Source organism: Alosa pseudoharengus, unplaced genomic scaffold (genome assembly GCF_046254945.1).
Source record: "Alosa pseudoharengus isolate Yale_2024_CS ecotype anadromous, Long Island Sound unplaced genomic scaffold, YU_APseudo_1.1 YU_APseudo_1.1_scf_8, whole genome shotgun sequence".
Classification (NCBI taxonomy): domain Eukaryota; kingdom Metazoa; phylum Chordata; class Actinopteri; order Clupeiformes; family Clupeidae; genus Alosa; species Alosa pseudoharengus.
Genome location: NW_027468870.1, coordinates 6,049,238 through 6,070,878, shown reverse-complemented (window position 1 = coordinate 6,070,878; position 21,641 = coordinate 6,049,238). Strand labels below are relative to the sequence as shown.

At 46.6% G+C, this 21,641-nt stretch overlaps 1 protein-coding gene across 1 annotated transcript in view; it reads right to left on the bottom strand.

The window, feature by feature from the left end:
* cnksr2b (connector enhancer of kinase suppressor of Ras 2b) overlaps positions 1-21,641 on the bottom strand; it is a 130,544-nt gene that overhangs the window by 10,281 nt on the left and 98,622 nt on the right. Inside the window, exons 14-23 of the mRNA XM_076274307.1 lie at positions 19,846-19,893; positions 19,363-19,562; positions 15,384-15,589; positions 14,795-14,843; positions 13,628-13,803; positions 12,789-12,862; positions 12,354-12,425; positions 6,173-6,240; positions 4,175-4,275; positions 1,770-2,337 (exon numbers count right to left, since the gene is read on the bottom strand). Of these exons, the coding sequence (XP_076130422.1) occupies positions 1,770-2,337; positions 4,175-4,275; positions 6,173-6,240; positions 12,354-12,425; positions 12,789-12,862; positions 13,628-13,803; positions 14,795-14,843; positions 15,384-15,589; positions 19,363-19,562; positions 19,846-19,893 (1,562 nt within the window). The remainder of the gene's footprint in view (positions 1-1,769; positions 2,338-4,174; positions 4,276-6,172; positions 6,241-12,353; positions 12,426-12,788; positions 12,863-13,627; positions 13,804-14,794; positions 14,844-15,383; positions 15,590-19,362; positions 19,563-19,845; positions 19,894-21,641) is intronic.

Genomic DNA, 21,641 nt, shown 5'->3' with positions numbered 1-21,641 from the left:
ATACTATAATACTATACTATACTATACCATAATACTATACTATACTATACTATACTATACTATACCATACCCTACTATTCTATACCATAATACTATACTATACTATACTATACCATACTATACTATACCCTACTATTCTATACTATAATACTATACTATACTATACCCTACTATTCTATACTATAATACTATACTATACTATACCATAATACTATACTATACTATACTATACCATACCCTACTATTCTATACCATAATACTATACTATACTATACTATATTATACCATACCCTACTATTCTATACCATAATACTATACTATAATATACTATACCATAATACTATACTATACTATACCCTACTATTGTATACTATAATACTATACTATAATATACTATATCATAATACTATACTATACTATACTATACTATACCATACAATACTATACCCTACTATTCTATACTATAATACTATACTATACTATATCATAATACTATACTATACTATACTATACTATACTATACTATACTATACCCTACTATTCTATACCATAATACTATACTATACTATACTATACTATACTATACCCTACTATTCTATACTATAATACTATACTATACCCTACTATACTATACTATACCCTACTATACTATACTATACCATACCCTACTATTCTATACTATAATACTATACTATACTATACCCTACTATACTATACTATACCATACCCTACTATTCTATACTATAATACTATACTATACTATAATGTACTATACCATAATACTATACTATAATACTATACTATACTACTATACTATACTATACTATACTATACTATACTAATATACTATACTAATACTATAGTAATATACTATCCTAATATACCATATGTGTGTGTGTGAGTGTGCTTGGGGCATGTCCACAATCTTGTTTCCAGTGGGTTAAGGCTGGCAGGGCACTCCAGCAGAAACATAAAACAGCTAGCAAAGTTTTGCTCCATATCTGCAGTTATAGGCAGCCTTGCAGTATGGCGCAGGAGATGTTTTTTGTACCCCTGAATATCATTGAGTGACAAAGCCCTATCTTATCTCTTGAAATATTTGAATCCTGTCTGTTGTAATATGATTTGTGGATTTAAATAAAGAATTAAAATGTGTGTGTGTGTATGTGTGTGTGTGTGCGTGTGTGCGTGTGTGAGCATGATGTGCGTGTGTGTGTGTGTGTGTGTGTTTGTAAGTGTGTGCGTGTGTGTGCATGTGTGCGTGTGTGCATGTGCATGATGTGTGTGTGTGTGTTTGTGTGCATGATGTGTGTCTGTGCATGATGTGTGTGTGATGTATGTGTGTGTGTGTGTGTGTGTGCATGATGTGTGTGTGTGTGCATGATGTGTGTGTGTGTGTGTGTGTGTGTGTGTGTGTGTGTGTGCATGATGTGTGTGTGTGTGTGCATGATGTGTGTGTGTGTGTGTGTGTGTGTGCATGATGTGTGTGTGTGTGTGTGTGTGCATGATGTGTGTTTGTGCATGATGTGTGTGTGTGTGTGCATGATGTGTGTGTGTGTGCATGATGTGTGTGTGTACATGATGTGTGTGTGTGCATGATGTGTGTGTGTGTGTGTGTGCATGATGTGTGTGTGTGCATGATGTGTGTGTGTGTGCATGATGTGTGTGTGTGTGTGTGTGTGTGCATGATGTGTGTGTGTGTGTACATGATGTGTGTGTGTGTGTGCATGATGTGTGTGTGTGCATGATGTGTGTGTGTGTGTGTGTACCTGCGTCTCTGCTGGTGGCCGGCGGCAGGTGGTAGCGGGGTGCGTCGCGGTGTCCGGCGCCCGCTCCAGCGTTGGCGGTCAGAATGGCGTGCAGACCGCTGTCCCGGGGCAGTGTGAAGCTGCGGGGTTTCCCCCCGACGGCCGAGGGGTCCGTGGGCGTGACGGTGACGCTGGCGTGGTGCACGCGCTCGCCCTGCGGGCGCCCCAGGGGGGGCATGTAGCGCTCGGGCAGGTACCCTCGCTGGGCGGGCAGCGTGGCCTGGCGCCGCAGCTCGAAGGGCACGCCACCGCCGGGCGGCTCGCAAAACACGGCGTCGTCCAGCGGCAGCGTCTGCAGGAAGTGCAGGCCGGAGCTGGTCAGCGGCGTCTCGATCAGGTCCTGCCACGAGCGGCGCTGGCTGGACTTGCGGCCCGGCGAGCCCCCCCCCGGACCCCCCAGGCTCCCCCCGCTCTGGGCCGCGTCGGGACGGAAGTCCTCGTGGGACGAGCGCGACTGCGACGTGTGTGTGTGTGTGTGTGTGTCTGCAGAGGGGTGGCGGCCCCGCTTCGGCTCCAGGTACGGACTCACCTGAGGATGGAGAGAGACGGGGGGGAGGAGAAGAGGAACGAGGAGGAGTGAGAAAGAGAGAGAGGAAGGATGGAGTGAGAGAGAGAAGGAGGAAATGAGAGAGGAAGAGAGAGAGGATAGAGTGAGAGAGAAAGAGAGAGAGGAAGGATAGAGTGAGAGAGAGAAGGAGAGAAGGAGTGAGAGAGAGGGAGGAGAAGCAGGACAGACAGAAGGGGAAGAGAAAGAGAAAAGTATGGACACAGACTATAGAAGATCTACCTCCTGCCCAGCCTGGGGGGCTAAAGGGCATCTACCTGCCCACCCTGGGGGGCTAAAGGACATCTACCTGCACCACTTGGGGGGCTAAAGGGCATCACATCTACCTGCCCAGCCTGGGGGGCTAAAGGACATCACATCTACCTGCCCAGCCTGGGGGGCTAAAGGACATCTACCTGCCCAGCCTGGGTGTCTTGCCTTCAGGTTACAATCATTGGTGAACTCAGACTTTCAGGCACTAAACCTCTCAACACATACACACATACATACACACACCACATACAAGCACAGACACACACACACACACACACACACACACACACACACACACACGCACACACACACACACACAGCTTAACGGGTCATAATAACAGAATCACAACTTTAACACACAACATTATCAGTGGCTAAAAAGAATCAACAGCAGTCAGGGAACTGCATCACTGGGTTCTACAAAGAGTCCTTCAGAGTTCTACAGAGGATTCTACAGAATATCACCTGACTAGGCAGGTCTGATCTCCCAGAGGTACAATAGATAAAGCATCTCAGCTTCAAGTCACTCACATACACACATGCACACACACTCGCACGCATGCACACAAACACACACGCACGCATGCACACACAGGAGTGGGATTAAAGCGCCTCTCTCATTTCTCGGTCTACTCATTAAATGAGGGGGCGCCTGGACTCTAGGATGCTTTTTATTCACACATATACACACACACACACACACACACACACACACACACACCTTACTCACATTAAGGAACACACATATTGTACGCATACACACATGCTCACACCCACACTTACTAATCTCCAGGGGCTACATAATTAATGTGTCCTTCAACTGCAAACTCCTCTCCTCTCAAACACACACACACACACACACACATGAAGACGCATGCACACACTCTTTTAATATTATTCACTCTGGTTTCTCTTTCTCAATCCTTTCTTCTGAGTTTCTTTCTGTTTCACACACTGTGTGTGTGTGTGTGTGTGTGTGTATGTGTGTGTGTGTGTGTGTGTGTGTGTGTGTGTGTGTATGTGTGCGTGTTCAGCATGCCAGTCCTTCCCTGCGGTCTGCGCTTGTTAACACAGCAGGCCATCCATCCACACACCTGTACCTGCCAACCACACCACACACACACACACACACACACACACAAACTCTCCCCAGACAATAGGGGCACAAGCAAACGGGTACATTCACTTGCAGTAGAGTCAGCACATAAAACAATCATATAAAAACATTTACAAACACTCATACTGTACAATAACACACACACACACACACACACACACACACACACACACACACACACACACACACACACACACACACCACACTGCACACAACACACACATACACAGACACACACACACACCACACACACCACACCACACACAGACACACCTCAATCACACAGACACGGACACATACAGACACACACCACACACACACACACACACACATCACGCATACATACACAGACACACACACATGCACACACACCACACTGCACACAACACACACATACACAGACACACACACACCACACACACACAGACTTACTGAGGCGGGGTGAGGGTATGTGTCGTAGGGTGGGGGAGGGCTGTCCTGTTTGGGCGCGGCTGACATGTCGCCCTCCTCGTGATCACTCTCGCTCCAGTAGTCTACACACACACACACACACACACACACACACCACAATAACATCCCATGAGGGCATTGTTTCAGCCTTGAATAGTTTTATTAGCAGCAATAACTGAGTTGTGTAATCTTCATAAAATCATAAACTTAAACATTACTGAGGATTAATGGCCCTCGCTGATGTTCTGGGCTACATGGATAAGGAGATTCATAAACAAAATCACAAACATAATCACAGTGTCGCTTGTTAAAATACTACGACTTAGTGGCTTACAAACTGGAGTACAAACTACTGGTATTGGCTAAGGCAAGTTGGTTTATGCAGTACATTGATACACATTGGTAATATTTAGCTTTCTTTAGGATTTCTAATTAAAGGCAGGGTAAGGCGATTTATCACTTAAACATTCCAGATCAAATGTATATATTACAAATGGATACAGTGCATACAGTGCTTATTCCTGTGACACTCTAATCCCAAGACCTAACCCTAAACCTAACCCCAACCCTAAACCTAACCTAACCCCAACCCTTACCCTAACCTACCCCTTACCTAACCCCAACTCTAACCCACCCCTAACCTAACCCCTACCTATCCCTAACCCTTACCCTAACCCCTACCTAACCTTAAGCCTTATCCTAACCCCAACTCTAACCCACCCCTAACCTAACCCCTACCTATCCCTAACCCTAACCCCTACCTAACCTTAAGCCTTATCCTAACCCCAACCCTAACCCACCCCTAACCCTTACCCAACCCTTACCTAACCCACCCCTAACCCTTACCTAACCCCAATTCTAACCCACCCCCACCCCTTACCTAACCCCAACCCTAACCCACCCCTATCCTAACGGTGCATATCCCAGGCTGTGACACCCTAACCCTTACCTAACCCTTACCTAACCCTCAACTAACCCTCACCTAACCCTCAACTAACCCTAACCCTCAACTAACCCTCACCCCTCACCTAACCCCGAGACCCTGCCCACTGTGCGGCAGCATCAGCTGCTCCTGGTAATGCAGTAGCCTGCAGTGGTGGACGCTAATGGCCCCGTTCAGTGTAGTGTGAAAGATGAGCCCTTTTTGGGAGCATTGTTTGGAGCCAGTGAATATTTCAGCAGCAGCCCAAGCACTGCTCTATTGATTGGGCAGGAGCCTCAGGGAACAGACTAGCCATGGATGGCAGCATGCAAGGGTGCGTGTGTGTGTGTATGTGTGTGTGTGTGTGTGTGTGTGCATGTGTCATGGAGTGGCACATGACAGGGGGTGATGGGATGGGGGGGTCCATGGCCATGCCTTTTGACCAAACCAACTGGCCAGTGTGTGTGTGTGTGTGTGTGTGTGTGTGTGTGTGTGTGTGTGTGTGTGTGTGTGTGTGTGTGTGTGTGTGTGTGGCTTCCGTGCGACTCTTTATTAGAACATACAGTTTTTTATTAACATGGTATCAGCAGCAAGCTCAATGCTCACGGGCACGGAATAATTGATCTGGCAGTCTCAGTCAAGCATGTGTGTGTGTGTGTGTGTGTCAGAGAGTGTGTGTGTGTGTGAGAGTGTGTGTGTGACTGTTGAGAGGATGAAAGGGATTGAGTGAATTTATGTTTGGTATATGTGCACGTGTGTGTGTGTGTGTGTGTGTGTGCGTGCATTCTCTCTGTTTGCCAGTGGATATGCAGTAAACACCATGTGACAGGGACTACAGGCCCACACATGCATTTGTATGTGTGTGTGTGTGTGTGTGTGTGTATCTGTGTTTAGCTTTATCTCAGTTAATTGTGCATGCATGTGCATTAAAATATGTTTCCATAACTGTATGTGTGTGTGCATGTGCATGTGTGTGTGTGTGTGTGTGTGTGTGTGTGTGTGTGTGGGCGGACGCATGCCTGCTGGTGTGTGTGCGTGCGTGGGCATGTGTGTCGTACCATGATCTTGCCGCATGCGTTCCAGCTCTGTGTGTAATGTGGTGGCGATGCTCAGTCGACTGACCCACCTAAAAGTGACGCAAGAAAACAACACACACGTTACACAGACCTCTCTTTCATGTGTAAGAACTTCTGCCATCTAGTGTTTAGGGATTATATTGCAATAGAACTACGGTAGCCGTCGCACATACAATAACACCCAAATTCAAAGACTTTATTTAAACTTGTACATTGTTGCAAACTAACCTGAAATAAGATACATTCCACAACTTTGTGGTAGTCTGCTAGTTCAGCAAAACTATGGTTAGTTTATCAATTGTCTCTGGTTCTAGAGCAGCGGTCCCCAACCACCGGGCCGCAGGACATTCCTAACCGGGCCGTAGCCTACGACATGAGTTTTTAAAAAAAATGCATGCAAACTAAACTAAATTTAATTTGCAATAATGTCACGTTTTTACATGGCATAGGCCTATATGCAGTTGTTTGATTGCACGCATGTTTGCATTATGCAAGGTCTATTTTCTTACGTCTGTCTGCCCGCCTTCAACACTTTTACATACAGTAATTGCCTTCAGCGCTGCGCAGCCTCAGGTCAGCTCACTTCACTTGATCAGTTCTTGGCGAACGGTAGTGTCACACGAAGTTAGCTAAACTGCTAGAATGAACAACAAAAAACAAGCATCTTTAGCAGGTCACTGGCCAGGGTGTTTGAGTTGCGAGAGCCGCTGCAGAGATTTCTTACAGAAAAAAGTCACTGTTAGCTGCACATTTTAGTGATGAGGATTACCTGTGTGACATATTCGGGTTGCTTAATGACCTCAACCTGGCAGATAAAGTCGCTGCATTTAAAGCCAAGCTTGATTTGTGGGGACGACGAGTGGACCGGGGTGTATTTGATATGTTCCAAACAGTAATGGGGATTTTGGCAAACCAATGAGTGGGTCCGCAACCCATTTGTCAATATCCCGAATAGTCCTAACTTGTCAGTGCAGGAGGAAGAGCAGTTGATCGAAATTGCAAATGACGGTGGTCTTAAGAGTGTGTATAAGGAAACCTCTCTGGCGGGTTTTTGGATCAAAACCAAAGCAGAATATCCCGAGATAGCCGTAAAAGCGCTTAAAACGTTTCCCACCACGTATCTATGCGAGGCCGGGTTTTCGGCAATGACTGCAACTAAGACCAAATTGCGCAATCGACTGGACATTTCAAACACACTGAGGGTGTTACTGTCTTCTATCACCCCCAGATGGAAGCTTCTTGTTGCAGGGAAACAAGCACAGGGCTCCCACTGATTATATTCATAATGCACGTTTAGTCCCCATCTTTTTCCCGCTGTTGTTGCAGGTAGTGTGTGCTTCACCCTCACGGGATCAAAAGAGTATATATACTTATACCTATACTTATTTTGCGAGAGAGACGCTCATGGCTTTCTCCAATGCTTCATAAGACGCATTCAAAGTTTTGACTTTCAATCCAAGGGCGACATATCGGATGCTTTCAGGACAATTTGCTTTTGTTTTAAATTATCCAGTAACCTTCATTTAAACGTGAATATGTGCTTGGTAGGCCTAATCAAAAAGACAATAATATGTGACATGCCCATGCCATCTATTGCCTGCTTAGAGGAGTTTATTGGCCGTTTTCAACACCTTTATCGTGCGAGAGGGACGCTCATGGCTTTCTCCAATGCGCCCACAGGCGTTTCACATGAAGCATTTGGTACGTGTCCATAATCGCGGCAAAGCCCACCGCGGCGCACATAGCCCATGTTTTGTTCCCATATTTTGTTAAGAATGTTCACACTTATAGATGTAGCTTCAAGTTGTTCAATATTCATAGTTCATATTGTTCAATTTTCACTTCTTCAAGTTCACGTTTTTCACAAGAGATCGTTACCTTCACTGTTCCTACATAACTGGAGCTAGTTCTTTTCAAGTTGTGCATGCACAACACATATGGAACATGGAACCCCCGAACATCCCCCCCGCCCCCCGCCGGTCCGTGAAAAAAAAATAGGAATCAAACCGGTCCATGGTACATAAAAGGTTGGGGACCCCTGGTCTAGAGCCTTTGAACAGGTGGCTGTGCACAAGAGCTTTGCTGAGACAGTGACAGATCACGAACAAAGTTATTTTTTCTCTTTATTTGTTTCGTTGGAAAATGCAATGCCAATGTCGGAATGTTGTAGTAGGAGTAGGTTGTAGAAAATGGGTTCATAACTTACATCGCTGAATGTAGGGAAATTCAGCAGATGAATGCAAGAAAGTTTTTCTTTGCATGCCAAAGACGGCGCTGTATTTCACAAATGTCCCTAGCTGGTCACCGTTATTTTAAAATGGCGCACGTAGATGGAGCGTTTATAAACGCTATGTATATGTAAATGCCGAACATGAAATGAATAAACATGAATGAGGCCACATTTATGAATGGGAAATGTTAATATACAGTAGCTACAAACAACTGAAAACGTTCCACACTGTCCCTTTAAAACAATGAAAGGATGGAGGGAACATAGCAAAGCTTGGAGTTATTTCAGATAGGCAACAACGAGGTAGGCAAAATTGTGGTGCTTGTCAAAACCTTAGGCTGATGTTAAAGCGCACACAATGTTTAAAGCCATACACAACGGTAAATTGGAACAAAACTAAAGGAAACTTTAGCCTTTATAGGACTGTATAAAGTTGTCCAAATGAATAGGTCGTAATTAGGCGTTGTTGTTGTAAAGATACTGCATGTAGATGTTGTACTATAGCCTATAGGCTACTTTTTAGGTGACCAATGCACGAACAAAACCGGGAAACGGACAAATATTATCAAGGCTTAAATGTTTCCATCTGTGCACAGGGGTGTCTGTAGATCGGTGTGCATAGCATTCATTCCTGCAGGCCTGTGGCCATGCATGCACCCTTAAAATAGCATCTCAATTTGCGCCACTGACTTTAGACCAAGATGTTCCTGGACTGTGGCAGAATTGTTTTCTGAAACTGCAAAATATCAACAGGGAACGTTTGCGCCAGAACACGCCCCCTCTTTTCGCTGAACCACCCCCGTCGGCGCAATTGAATTTCCTAATTTATGGATGTGTACTTGTGGAGGGAAAATTCCAATATGCGCTCAATGCAAAATAGGAAAGACAAAAGCACGAGTATACAAAGTAATTTGCGCTGGAGTGCAAGATAGAGCCCCATGTGTCAATATAGCAACCATATAATATATCTATAAATACTTATCTATAATGTGGTTCTGATACAGCCCTAATATGGTTCTGATCCGGCCCTAATATGGTTCTGATCTGGCCCTAATGTGGTTCTGATTTGTCCCTAATATGGCTCTGATCCGGCACTAATATGGTTGGACCCCTCTCACCCTCTCGCCCTCGCTAACAACAGGACCCCTCTCACCCGTTAACGTTAACCAGCTTCCATTGGGCTGATGAGCGCCTTGGCTAGCCTGCCTTATGTCTCTGAAGTCCCTCATCCATCCGTGACGCTGCACATCCAATGTCTGGACGGAGGGATTGCTCAGCAAGGGTGCCTCAATCTGCAAGAGATCTGCAGCTGCCACGACCACCGAGCTGCGACTGACATGCGAGCTGCTATGCTAGCATCTACCGGTGCCTGGAGTCTGGATTGAGTGCAAGGAAACTCTGATGACCGCGTCAACCATGAAACAACAAACGGTCACTGTCTAGGACCACCGAGCTGATAATCAGCAGGGTCGCCCATCACAAATTCGGACTGTCTTGTCCTTCCAGTGCTCTCCAGACTGCCAGTGGATTCTCCGGGTTGGTCAGTTATTAAGAACGTTTGGTGTTGCATCGTGAAGACACAGCTGTGCGCAGTTGTCATGCGGGTCATCTTTGCCCCTTGGACATTTTCAGCCGTTTGGAAATTGGACTCATTTTATTTTGAATTTGTATTTATTTTATTTATTAATTAGTTTCTTGTATGTCTTGTATGTCTTGGTGTCACGGGTACGCTGGCGACTACGCCGCTCCGTCCGGCATCTTTTGTGTTTGTTATTTCTTAAATGTATGTCTTGGTGTCATGGGTACTCTGGCGACTACGCCGCTCCGTCCGGCATCTATTGTCTTTGTTAGTCTGTGTCAATGACAATGTCTTATATGTGAAGCGCTTTGGGTTGCACTCTGTGCATGTTAAATGCACTATACAAATAAATCTGACTTGACTTGACTTGACCCTCGCTAACAACACAACAGGACCCCTCTCACCCTCGCTAACAACAGGACCCCTCTCGCCCTCTCGCCCTCGCTAACAACAGGACCCCTCTCACCCTCGCTAACAACAGGACCCCTCTCACCCTCGCTAACAACAGGACCCCTCTCACCCTCGCACCCTCGCTAACAACAGGACCCCTCTCACCCTCTCACCCTCGCTAACAACAGGACCCCTCTCACCCTCTCACCCTCGCTAACAACACAACAGGACCCCTCTCACCCTCGCACCCTCGCTAACAACAGGACCCCTCTCACCCTCTCACCCTCGCTAACAACACAACAGGACCCCTCTCACCCTCCCTAACAACAGGACCCCTCTCACCCTCGCTAACAACAGGACCCCTCTCACCCTCTCACCCTCGCTAACACCACAACAGGATCCCTCTCACCCTCCCTAACAACAGGACCCCTCTCACCCTCGCTAACAACAGGACCCCTCTCACCCTCGCTAACAACAGGACCCCTCTCACCCTCTCGCCCTCGCTAACAACAGGACCCCTCTCACCCTCGCTAACAACTAGGGATGTAACGGTATGAAAATTTAACCTCACGGTTATAGTGACCAAAATTATCACGGTTTTCGGTATTATCACGGTATTTTTAAAAGTGTGTTCAATATGTTCAGAAAGCACTGATAGGCCTACACAAGCTGAAATAGTTTCAAAAAGTGTCCTGTTCAGTTTTTCATGTTTAATTGGCTATGTGCTTATCTCTTAACTTACCCTACCATGACTTGGAGGTTGCTATTACTGTTATTTGGATCCAATGAGTGAGACCAGGCTTGGAATTTCACCATTCTGGGGGCCACTTGGCCTTCAGTTGGGCATATTTGGTGGAGGGCACAAAGGCCACATAGGCTATAAAAAATATCAAAGTTGTATAGCCTATTCACTGCAGTAGACCTGCATCACTGTATGAAACATTACAAAAACATGAAACATGACATATTATATAGAACTGCAAATCATCTGAACATCTAATATTTACAGATATCTAGGCTATATTTAACATTTATTTTATATTTGGCCTGTTATGAAATCATGTATTAAACAATTTAAGCACAGTTCAGCTTTAAGAAACTCAAATAGCCTAGATGCATGCTTAGCATTTTGTGATCTACTTTCACAAACTCTTAGTCAGCTGTCCTCTGATTTACCGATATATAGGCGATATTTGTAACATTTATTTTGTATTTGGCCCGTTATGAAATCATGTGGAACAATTTAAACACATTGTAAAACTTAAAGCCCAAATTTGGATTTAATGTGCACGCGAACATAAAAAGACGCAGAGTGCAAATGATACAGTGCCAGTTTTGCGGTGAAAATGTTCCGCCTTTTAAAATCAGGTGTAGCCTAATCCAATTCGCAGTTAAATCCATCAATTAGACAACAGAATCAGTAGGGTACCAATTTTGCTTCATTGTACCAGGCCTACTGTATGTCAAAAGCAGGCTCGGATGAAGCTGGGAAGGATTAAACACACGGTTTCAACACCGTGATAATCAACCGTGATAATTATGATATTTCAAAAGAAAACGGTAATTGTTATCGTCAACATTTTTATCACGGTTTATCATTATACCGGTAATCGTTACATCCCTACTAACAACACAACAGGACCCCTCTCACCCTCGCTAACAACAGGACCCCTCTCACCCTCGCTAACAACAGCTCACGGCAGTCATCAGCATATGGAAACAAAACGCCGTCCAACTGAACACCTCTGGCGGTGGTTGACTGGATAAGATCAGAACCAGATTGGGACTAGATCAGGACTAGATCGGGACTAGATCAGAACTAGATGGGGACTAGACTAGATCGGGACTAGATCGGGACTAGACTAGATCAGGACTAGATCGGGACTAGACTAGATCAGGACTAGACTAGATCGGGACTAGATCAGATCGGGGATGCGATGAAGCTCCACTTTGACGATTCTCACCTGGTCATGTCATCCACACTGTCTGCGGCAAAGTAGAAACTTTTAATCTTTGGATGGCAGGCCTTGAATGCACTGGAACACACACACACACACCATCAGTATATATACACACCATGCCATGATCAACAGTGAGACATTATCAACACGGGTATGTAAATATATGTATATGTCTACTGTATATTAGGTTTAAAGGATATTTAGGATGTCCTACCTATGTGTTTGATTGCTACAGTAAATAAGAGTTTAGAGGATGTCCTCCCTATGTGTTTGATTGCTACAGTAAATAAGAGTTTAGAGGATGTCCTTCCTATGTGTTTGTGCCACCTGTCTTACAGCCCTATAACACAACGCATGCCACGGCGCCATAGTGTGATATTTATAAAGAACATCTCCCAGACGAGGATGAGTGGTGTAAATAAGGTCTGAGACACTCACTACTTCTTGCGGCACTCATTGGCGCGGTCGATCTTAAACTCGGAGAGGCTGACGAAGCCTTCGGCCTTCTCATCCTGTCAGACACAGAAACAGTCAGTGACACTCGCTTTTCATTTACATGGTTATGTTTATGGTATTTGGCAGACCCCTCAGTCCAAAGAGACTTACTGTACAGTGCATGAACACTAAATTAGTTTAAAATAAGAGTTTCATAAAGTTGGAAACTTTATGTAAAACCTACATTAAGCATAAATATATAGTAATAATGAAAACAATATAAATAATAATAACAATGTCAAGTTATAAAAAAAATACTTTTAAAGAAACTCACTGAAGAACAGAAATACATTTTTAAGGCAATGTTTAAACTTTCAGCAACGTACCCTCAGGCTACCTCCTGTTTTGAATATCCCACTCCATAATATTTATAATAGCCATGGGCAGCCGTGGCCTACTGGTTAGGGATTCAGCCTTGTAACCAAAGGGTTACCGGTTCGAACCCTGACCAGTAGGAAAAATGTGGGCGGGGGAAGTGGTTGAGCACTGCTCTCCCATGCCCACATCCACGGCTGAAGTGCCCTTTAGCAAGGCACCTAACCCCTCACTGCTCCCTGAGTGCCTGCTGTAGCAGGCAGCTCACTGCTCTGGGTTAGTGTGTGCTTCACCTCACTGTGTGCTGTTTGTGTTTCACTAATTCACGGATTGGGATAAATTTCCCTGACGGGATCAAAAGAGTATATACTTATATATATATATATAAGTATTTGGTTATATGTGTATATTATACACATATAACCAAAGGCTGGAAGGGCATGAGCAGTAGTAAAGCCCTCTCTCACCTCCTCGTTCATGTACCAGTAGAGGCAGGAGTCCTTAAGGATGAACCAGTACTTCTTCCACTTCTGAGAGAAGTAGCTCTTAGCGTCCTTCTTCTTCCACAGCCAGCCCTCGCAGTCGGCCTGGCCAAGGTCCTTACAGGAGATACGTCGCTTACTGATGGACGACAGAGAGCCCACTTGGGGAGGAGAGGAGAGGAGAGGAGAGTGAAAGAGTGAGGAAAAGAGGAGAGGAGGTGGAGAGAGGAGGAGAGGAGAGGAGAGAGGTAAGAGGAGAGTGAAAGAGTGAGGAAGAGAGGAGAGGAGGTGGAGAGAGGAGGAGAGGAGAGGAGAGGAGGAGAGAGGAGAGTGAAAGAGTGAGGAAGAGAGGAGAGGAGAGGAGAGGAGGTGGAGAGAGGAGGAGAGAAGAGAGGTGGAGAGAGGTGAGAGGAGAGTGAGGAAGAGAGGAGAGGGGAGGAGGTGGAGAGAGGAGAAGAGAAGGGGAGAGAGGAGAGGAGGGAGAGAGGTGAGAGGAGAGTGAAAGAGTGAGGAAGAGAGGAGAGGAGAGGAGAGGGGAGGGGAGGGGAGGAGAGGGGAGGGGAGGGGAGGAGAGAGGAGGAAGAGTGAGAAAGAAAAGAGATGAGGTCATGTGGTCACTAATGGACAACACGCATGGCCTTTAGCCACGGCAGCACTAGCCTGTAAACATGCATGGCCTTTAGCCACGGCAGCAGTGGCCTGTAAACACAGCTTAATGGCTGGCCCTTGGCCACAGCTGCAGTCTTCCCCTGCGTAACATACACTTACAGGACACAAACCTTTACACCTACCATCTCTCTGAGTTCCACAGTATCTCATACCACCTACCATCTCTCTGTGTTCCACAGTATCTCATACCACCTACCATCTCTCTGTGTTCCACAGTATCTCATACCACCTACCATCTCTCTGTGTTCTATCTGTAATGCCATGCCTGGCATCCCACCCACGTGCCCACATTCAAGTATACAAAGGTTGTTTATTTTAACAGCAAGTACACATGGGTTGTTTATCTGAACCACAACTGGCTAAAATGCTTATGCAAATACATATTTATCAAAGGAGCTTTTCTGTTGAAACAGTAGATGGATGAGCATTTCTTTGGTAGCAGAAGGACACTGGGAGGTTTTTGTAAGGCTGTGTAAACCTTACCTCTGAGTTTCTTCTTTGACCTTGACAGCAACGATGCCTGATCAAACATCTGCAGCAAAACAGGACGCAAGAGCCAGTCAACAAAACAGCCACAGACACATCCACAGACCCACACAAAACAGCTACAGACACATCCACAGACCCACACGAAACAGCCACAGACACATCCACAGAGCCACACAAAACAGCCACAGACACATCCACAGACCCACACAAAACAGCCACAGACCCACACCGACCCACACAAAACAGCCACAGACACATCCACAGACCCACACAAAACAGCTGGACTGTATTTACACGCTTTTCATTGCATGGAACTGGACACAGACAGTACATTGCAAAAGTAAAGCTATATTCTATGAAATGGAAATGTACAAAATGGAGATTTGCTCTAAATAAATGAATTGCTTACACTTTTTTAGAACTACTAGAAGGACAAATGAATAAAGACAGAGGCGGGGTTAAATACGTCACTCACGTGGTGAGCAGAGGCGGGGTTAAATACATCACTCACGTGGTGAGCAGAGGCGGGGTTAAATACATCACTCACGTGGTGAGCAGAGGTGGGGTTAAATATGTCACTCACATGGTGAAGGGATGCAGACTCAGATGTGGGCGTGGCCAAAGTGTCCTGTCGCATCATGTCCATCTGGAGGGCGGGAACTAAAGCATAGTGGGAGGGGCTTCCGCCCTTCTCATTCTTCTTGCGGCTCCGCCTACTGCTGCTGCGGCCAATCAGATACTCCTCAGGCGTAGGCTTGTCCTCGCTGACGTAACGCAGCAGGGAGTTCTCTGAAGGCGGGGGAGTGGAGAACAACGCCACAGGTATGAACACCTGTAGTCTCTGCAGGTATGAACACCTGTGAACTAACTACAGGTATGAACACCTGTAAACTAACTACAGGTAAGAAAACCTCTAACCTCTGCAGGTATGAACACCTGTGAACTGACTACAGGTAAGAACACCTGTTACCTCTGCAGGTTAAAACACCTGTAAACTGCAGGTATGAACACCTGTAAACTGCAGGTATGAACACCTGTGAACTAACTAAAAGTGAGAACACTTACGGTATGTTAAAGCACGGACACTGGTCTGGAACTCTAACTGCCGGTACGGACCCTGGTCTGGAACTCTAACTGCCGGTACGGACCCTGGTCTGGAACTCTAACTGCCGGTATGGACACTAGTGAACTCTAACTGCCGGTATGGACACTAGTGAACTCTAACTGCCGGTATGGACACTAGTGAACTCTAACTGCAACTAGTTCACTAGTTGAACTCTGACCTGGCTACAGGTAAAAAAACCTGATAACTTGTGACTGCAGAGATTCCTGCCAAACCTGCCCTGATCTGTCAACGGCTCTCTGACAAGGCTGCAAGAGCCCCCGTGGTCAAAAGTGTTATCGATGATCGCGCTGGTGAATAACAAGTCTCTGGTGTGTAAATGAAAATAATGGTAGCAATTTTTTTCAATTGAAATGTTTGTAACAAAATTCTATACAATTCATAAATGCATCATTGCTTGACAGTGTACTGGATATAACTGGAACAGATACTTAAAAAGACTACATATCCCAGGTACACGCTCTCTGAAATACACTGGATATAACTGTAATGGATATAACTTAAAAAAAATAAATCATATCCCAGATACCCTTTCTCTGAAATACACTGATTTTGAAATGGACAAAACTTAAGAAGACTACATTTCCCAGATACCCTTTCTCTGAAATACACTGATCCTGGAATGGACAAAACTTAAGAAGACTACATTTCCCAAATACCGTTTCTCTGAAATACACTGATTCTGGAATGGATCTGGGCCAGGTCTGGTCAGGGTCCGGACCTGGTCTATCCCAGATTAGGCGTCTCAATGCCTGATGTAGTCCACTGGGAGCTTGTCTGGCGACCTTCAGCCTCTCTGTCTGCTGTGCGTGACTGATCTGCACTCTGGCGTGGGGCTAACTGAGTAAAGACATTGATTGGCATTGAGTGTAAAACCCAACACTGCACATGTCTGACTGGGAACACCGCAGCCTGTCTCACATACATATCAATATAAACACCACAGCCTGTCTCACATACATATCAATGTAAACACCACAGCCTGTCTCACATACATATCAATGTAAACACCACAGCCTGTCTCACATACATATCAATGTAAACACCACAGCCTGTCTCACATACATATAGCTATAAACATCATAGCCTGTCTCACATACATATAGCTATAAACATCATAGCCTGTCTCACATACATATAACTAAACATCACAGCCTGTCTCACATACATATAAATATAAACATCACAGCCTGACTCACATACATATAAATATAAACATCACAGCCTGACTCACATACATATAAATGTAAACATCACAGCCTGTCTCACATACATATAATTATAAACACCACAGCCTGTCTCAAATACATATATAAATGTAAACATCACAGTCTGTCTCACATACATATAATTATAAACACCACAGCCTGTCTCACATACATATATAAATGTAAACACACAGGATGCTCAAGCATGTGTCTGCAACTGAAAACCAAATCAGCAGCAGCAGCAGCAACAAAAAAACACAGGAAGCCTGTCTCCCACTCTGGCTGTCACTGGACCTGCCGCCAGCCAATCAGGTGGCAGTGAGCAGGGAAGACCCCACCCATTTAGAGTTGCTATGGCAATGGAATACCTACAGATACTTAGACAAAGAAGCCAAAAAAAAGAGAAAAAGAAGCGAGACGAGCCGGTGGAAGCCAGAGTGGGAGACAAAGGACAAGCCGGAGGATAAACGGAGGGAGAGAGGGATGAAGAGAGATAGACAGAGAGGAGAGGATAGAGAGGGAGAGAGGAAGGGATAGAGAGAGAGAAGGGGGGGGGGCTGGGAAGGTGTGTGTGTTTGGAGGGGCGGGTGTGGGTGGGGATGGGGGGTGTTCTGGGAAGCTGAGATAGCAGTGTGATCTGTCAGTGACAATCAGCATCTCAGCTTGATCTTATCACAAGAGAGAGTTCAGTTTGAGACCCCTTTCATTTCGCTCTCCCTCTCCTCCTCTCTCTCTCCTCTCTCTCTCTCCTCCTCTCCCTCTCCTCCTCTCTCCCTCTCCTCCTCTCTCTCTCCTCTCTCTCTCTCTGTCCATCACCCACCTCGTCTAAACTCTCTCTTCAGCAGTGCGGGGTCTTCATAATCTCCCCCCCAGTTACACTCCACTGGCATGGAGATGGGCCGGAGCCGGCCTGAAACCACACAGACACGTGAGCACACACACACACACACACACACACACACACGTGCACACAAATGCACGAGCACACACACACACACACACACACACACGTGCACACAAATGCACGAGCACACACACACACACACACACACACACACGTGCACACAAATGCACGAGCACACACATACACACACACACACGGACACACACACATACACACATGCACAAATGCACACACACACACAGACACACACACATACACACATATGTTTGCCATCCGAGCCAGTAGGCAAACAACTGTATCCTATCACAAAGTTAATGAATCATTACGCTGGTCAAACATCAGCTCCCGCTGATTCCAGTCCCGATCATTACGGATCCTGCTTTACTACTTAATATGCATCAGGCTGTAATTACAACCCAAGTTTAAGAGATGACCTGATTTTTTACAGAGTATTGTGGAGAGGGGGGATTTTACTGGGGGGTGGGGACGTCTAATAGCTCCCAGTCTAGGGGTTCACAGTGTGTGTGTGTGTGCGTGTGTGTGTGTGTGTGTGTGTGATAGCTCCCAGTCTAGGGGCTCACAGTGAGTGTGTGTGTGTGCGTGTGTGTGTGTGTGTGTGTGTGTGTGTGTGTGTGTGTGTGTGTGTGGGTGGGTGTATTTGTGTGTGTGTGAGTGTGTGTGATAGTTTGGGGGCCCACAGTGTCTGTGTGTTTATAGAGATTAGTGGGAAAGAACAGTAAGAGCAGTCAAAGAAGCAAGCACATAATAAACATAATAATTATAATAATCATAATAATCACAATAATCACAATAATCACAATAATCACAATAATCATAATAAACATAATACAAATACTAATTATAATAAACAAATGCAAACAATCAGACTCAATCAAACTCCAAAGGGATGGCAGAGAACTCAAATACACTCTCACACATGAACACGGCACAGACAGGCAGACAGACAGACAGGCAGATAGGCAGACAGACAGACAGACAGACAGACAGACAGACAGACAGGCAGATAGGCAGGCAGACAGACAGACAGACAGACAGACAGACAGACAGACAGGCAGATAGGCAGGCAGACAGACAGGCAGATAGGCAGGCAGACAGACAGGCAGATAGGCAGGCAGACAGACAGACAGACAGACAGACAGACAGACAGACAGACAGACAGGCAGACAGACAGACAGGCAGATAGGCAGACAGACAGACAGACAGACAGACAGACAGACAGACAGGCAGATAGGCAGGTAGACAGGCGGACGTGGCGTGGGCAGAGGGAGGGCACTAGGGCCCAGCGGCGCGTGGCGTGGTGGTGTACCGTAGGTGGGCGTGCTGTCCCGGCGTGCGGGCGGCGGCGCCTGGTTCTGGTCGTACTCGTAGCAGTACAGAACCGCGTCCTCCTCCAGCAGCGGGAACCGGCGACGGCACTCCTGGTCCAGGAACGAGTTGGGCGAGTCCGAGCCCTTAGCAACCGGGTTGCCATGCTGCTCAATGCCCGGGATGGTCGCCACCTCCTCTCTATGGCAACGGGAAGGACACAAGTCAGTGAAACACAGGTGTGAGTGTTTGTGTGGCTGTTTGTCTATGTGAACTTGTGTGTGTGTGCGTGTTTGCATGTGTGTAAGAATGTGAGTGTGTGTGCGTGTGTATGTGTGAGTGCATGCAAGTGTGTGTGTGTGTGTGTGTGTGTGTGTGTGTGTGTGTGTGTGTGTGTGTGTTTGTGTATGTGTGTGGGTGTCTATGTGTGAGTGCATGTGTGTGTGTGTGTGTATGTGATTTTTGTGTGTGTGTGTGTGTGTACCTGGGTGTGTACTGCTGATCCAGGAGAGGGAGGATGTTATCATATTCTCTGTAAGGCAAGATTGCAGCTACCGTCATCAGGATCTGACTGGTGTACTCACACACTGGCTCAACACTCCCCAAGACCAACAGCATTCACACACACACACTCACTCACACACAGACCGTAGGAGCCAGTATGGGAGCCTGATCTGTATATGTATGGCGGGACAGGGTCCGCTTCGCCCTGTCGGGACTTATTTTTCGATAATGACCGGCGTTGTATACATTATCCCTTACATAATGACCGGCGTTCTATACATTATCCCTTACGCATCACATAGAGCCCCACTCCTGACTAAGCAGCACATACTTCACCTCTGATATAACACACAGATGCATTCACTCAGACTAAACATGTCTAACCCTTCAGATGTTACAACACACAAATACAGGCAGAGGAACTATGTCCCACACGTATACAGAAACCAGGTCCCACACAAATACAGGCAGAGGAACCAGGTCCCATACGGATACAGGCAGAGGAACCAGGTCCCATACGGATACAGGCAGAGGAACCAGGTCCCATACAGATACAGGCAGAGGAACCAGGTCCCATACAGATACAGGCAGAGGAACCAGGTCCCATACAGATACAGGCAGAGGAACCATGTCCCATACGGATACAGGCAGAGGAACCATGGGTTGAGTACCTGGGTTTGTACGGTTCCTCTGGTGAGGGATGTGTGTGTCTGTGTGTGTGTATGTGTGTGTGTGTGTGTGTGTACCTAGGCTTGTACGGTTCCTCTGGTGGCGGGGGATGTATGTGTGTGTGTGTGTGTGTGTGTGTGTGTGTGTGTGTGTGTATGTGTGTGTGTGTGTGTGTGTGTGTGTACCTGGGCTTGTACGGCTCCTCTGGTGGCGGGGGATGTGTGGGCGGGGGATGTGTGTGTGTGTGTGTGTGTGTGTGTGTGTACCTGGGCTTGTACGGTTCCTCTGGTGGCGGGGGATGTGTGTGTGTGTGTGTGTGTGTGTGTGTGTGTGTGTGTGTGTGTACCTGGGCTTGTACGGCTCCTCTGGTGGTGGGGGATGTGTGGGCGGGGGATGTGTGTGTGTGTGTGTGTGTGTGTGTGTGTACCTGGGCTTGTACGGTTCCTCTGGTGGCGGGGGATGTGTGTGTGTGTGTGTGTGTGTGTGTGTGTGTGTGTGTGTGTGTGTGTGTGTGTGTGTGCACCTGGGCTTGTACGGCTCCTCTGGTGGCGGGGGATGTGTGTGTGTGTGTGTGTGTGTGTGTGTGTGTGTGTGTGTGTGTGTACCTGGGCTTGTACGGCTCCTCTGGTGGCGGGGGATGTGTGTGTGTGTGTGTGTGTGTGTGTGTGTGTGTGTGTACCTGGGCTTGTACGGTTCCTCTGGTGGCAGGGAATGTGTGTGTGTGTGTGTGTGTGTGTGTGTGTGTGTGTGTGTGTGTGTACCTGGGCTTGTAGGGCTCCTCTGGTGGCGGGGGATGTGTGTGTGTGTGTGTGTGTGTGTGTGTACCTGGGCTTGTACGGCTCCTCTGGTGGCGGGGGATGTGTGTGTGTGTGTGTGTGTGTGTGTGTGTGTGTGTACCTGGGCTTGTACGGTTCCTCTGGTGGCGGGGGATGTGTGTGTGTGTGTGTGTGTGTGTGTGTGTGTGTGTGTGTGTGTGTGTGTGTGTGTACCTGGGCTTGTACGGTTCCTCTGGTGGCAGGGGATGTGTGTGTGTGTGTGTGTGTGTGTGTGTGTGTGTGTGTGTGTGTACCTGGGCTTGTACGTTTCCTCTGGTGGCGGGGGATGTGT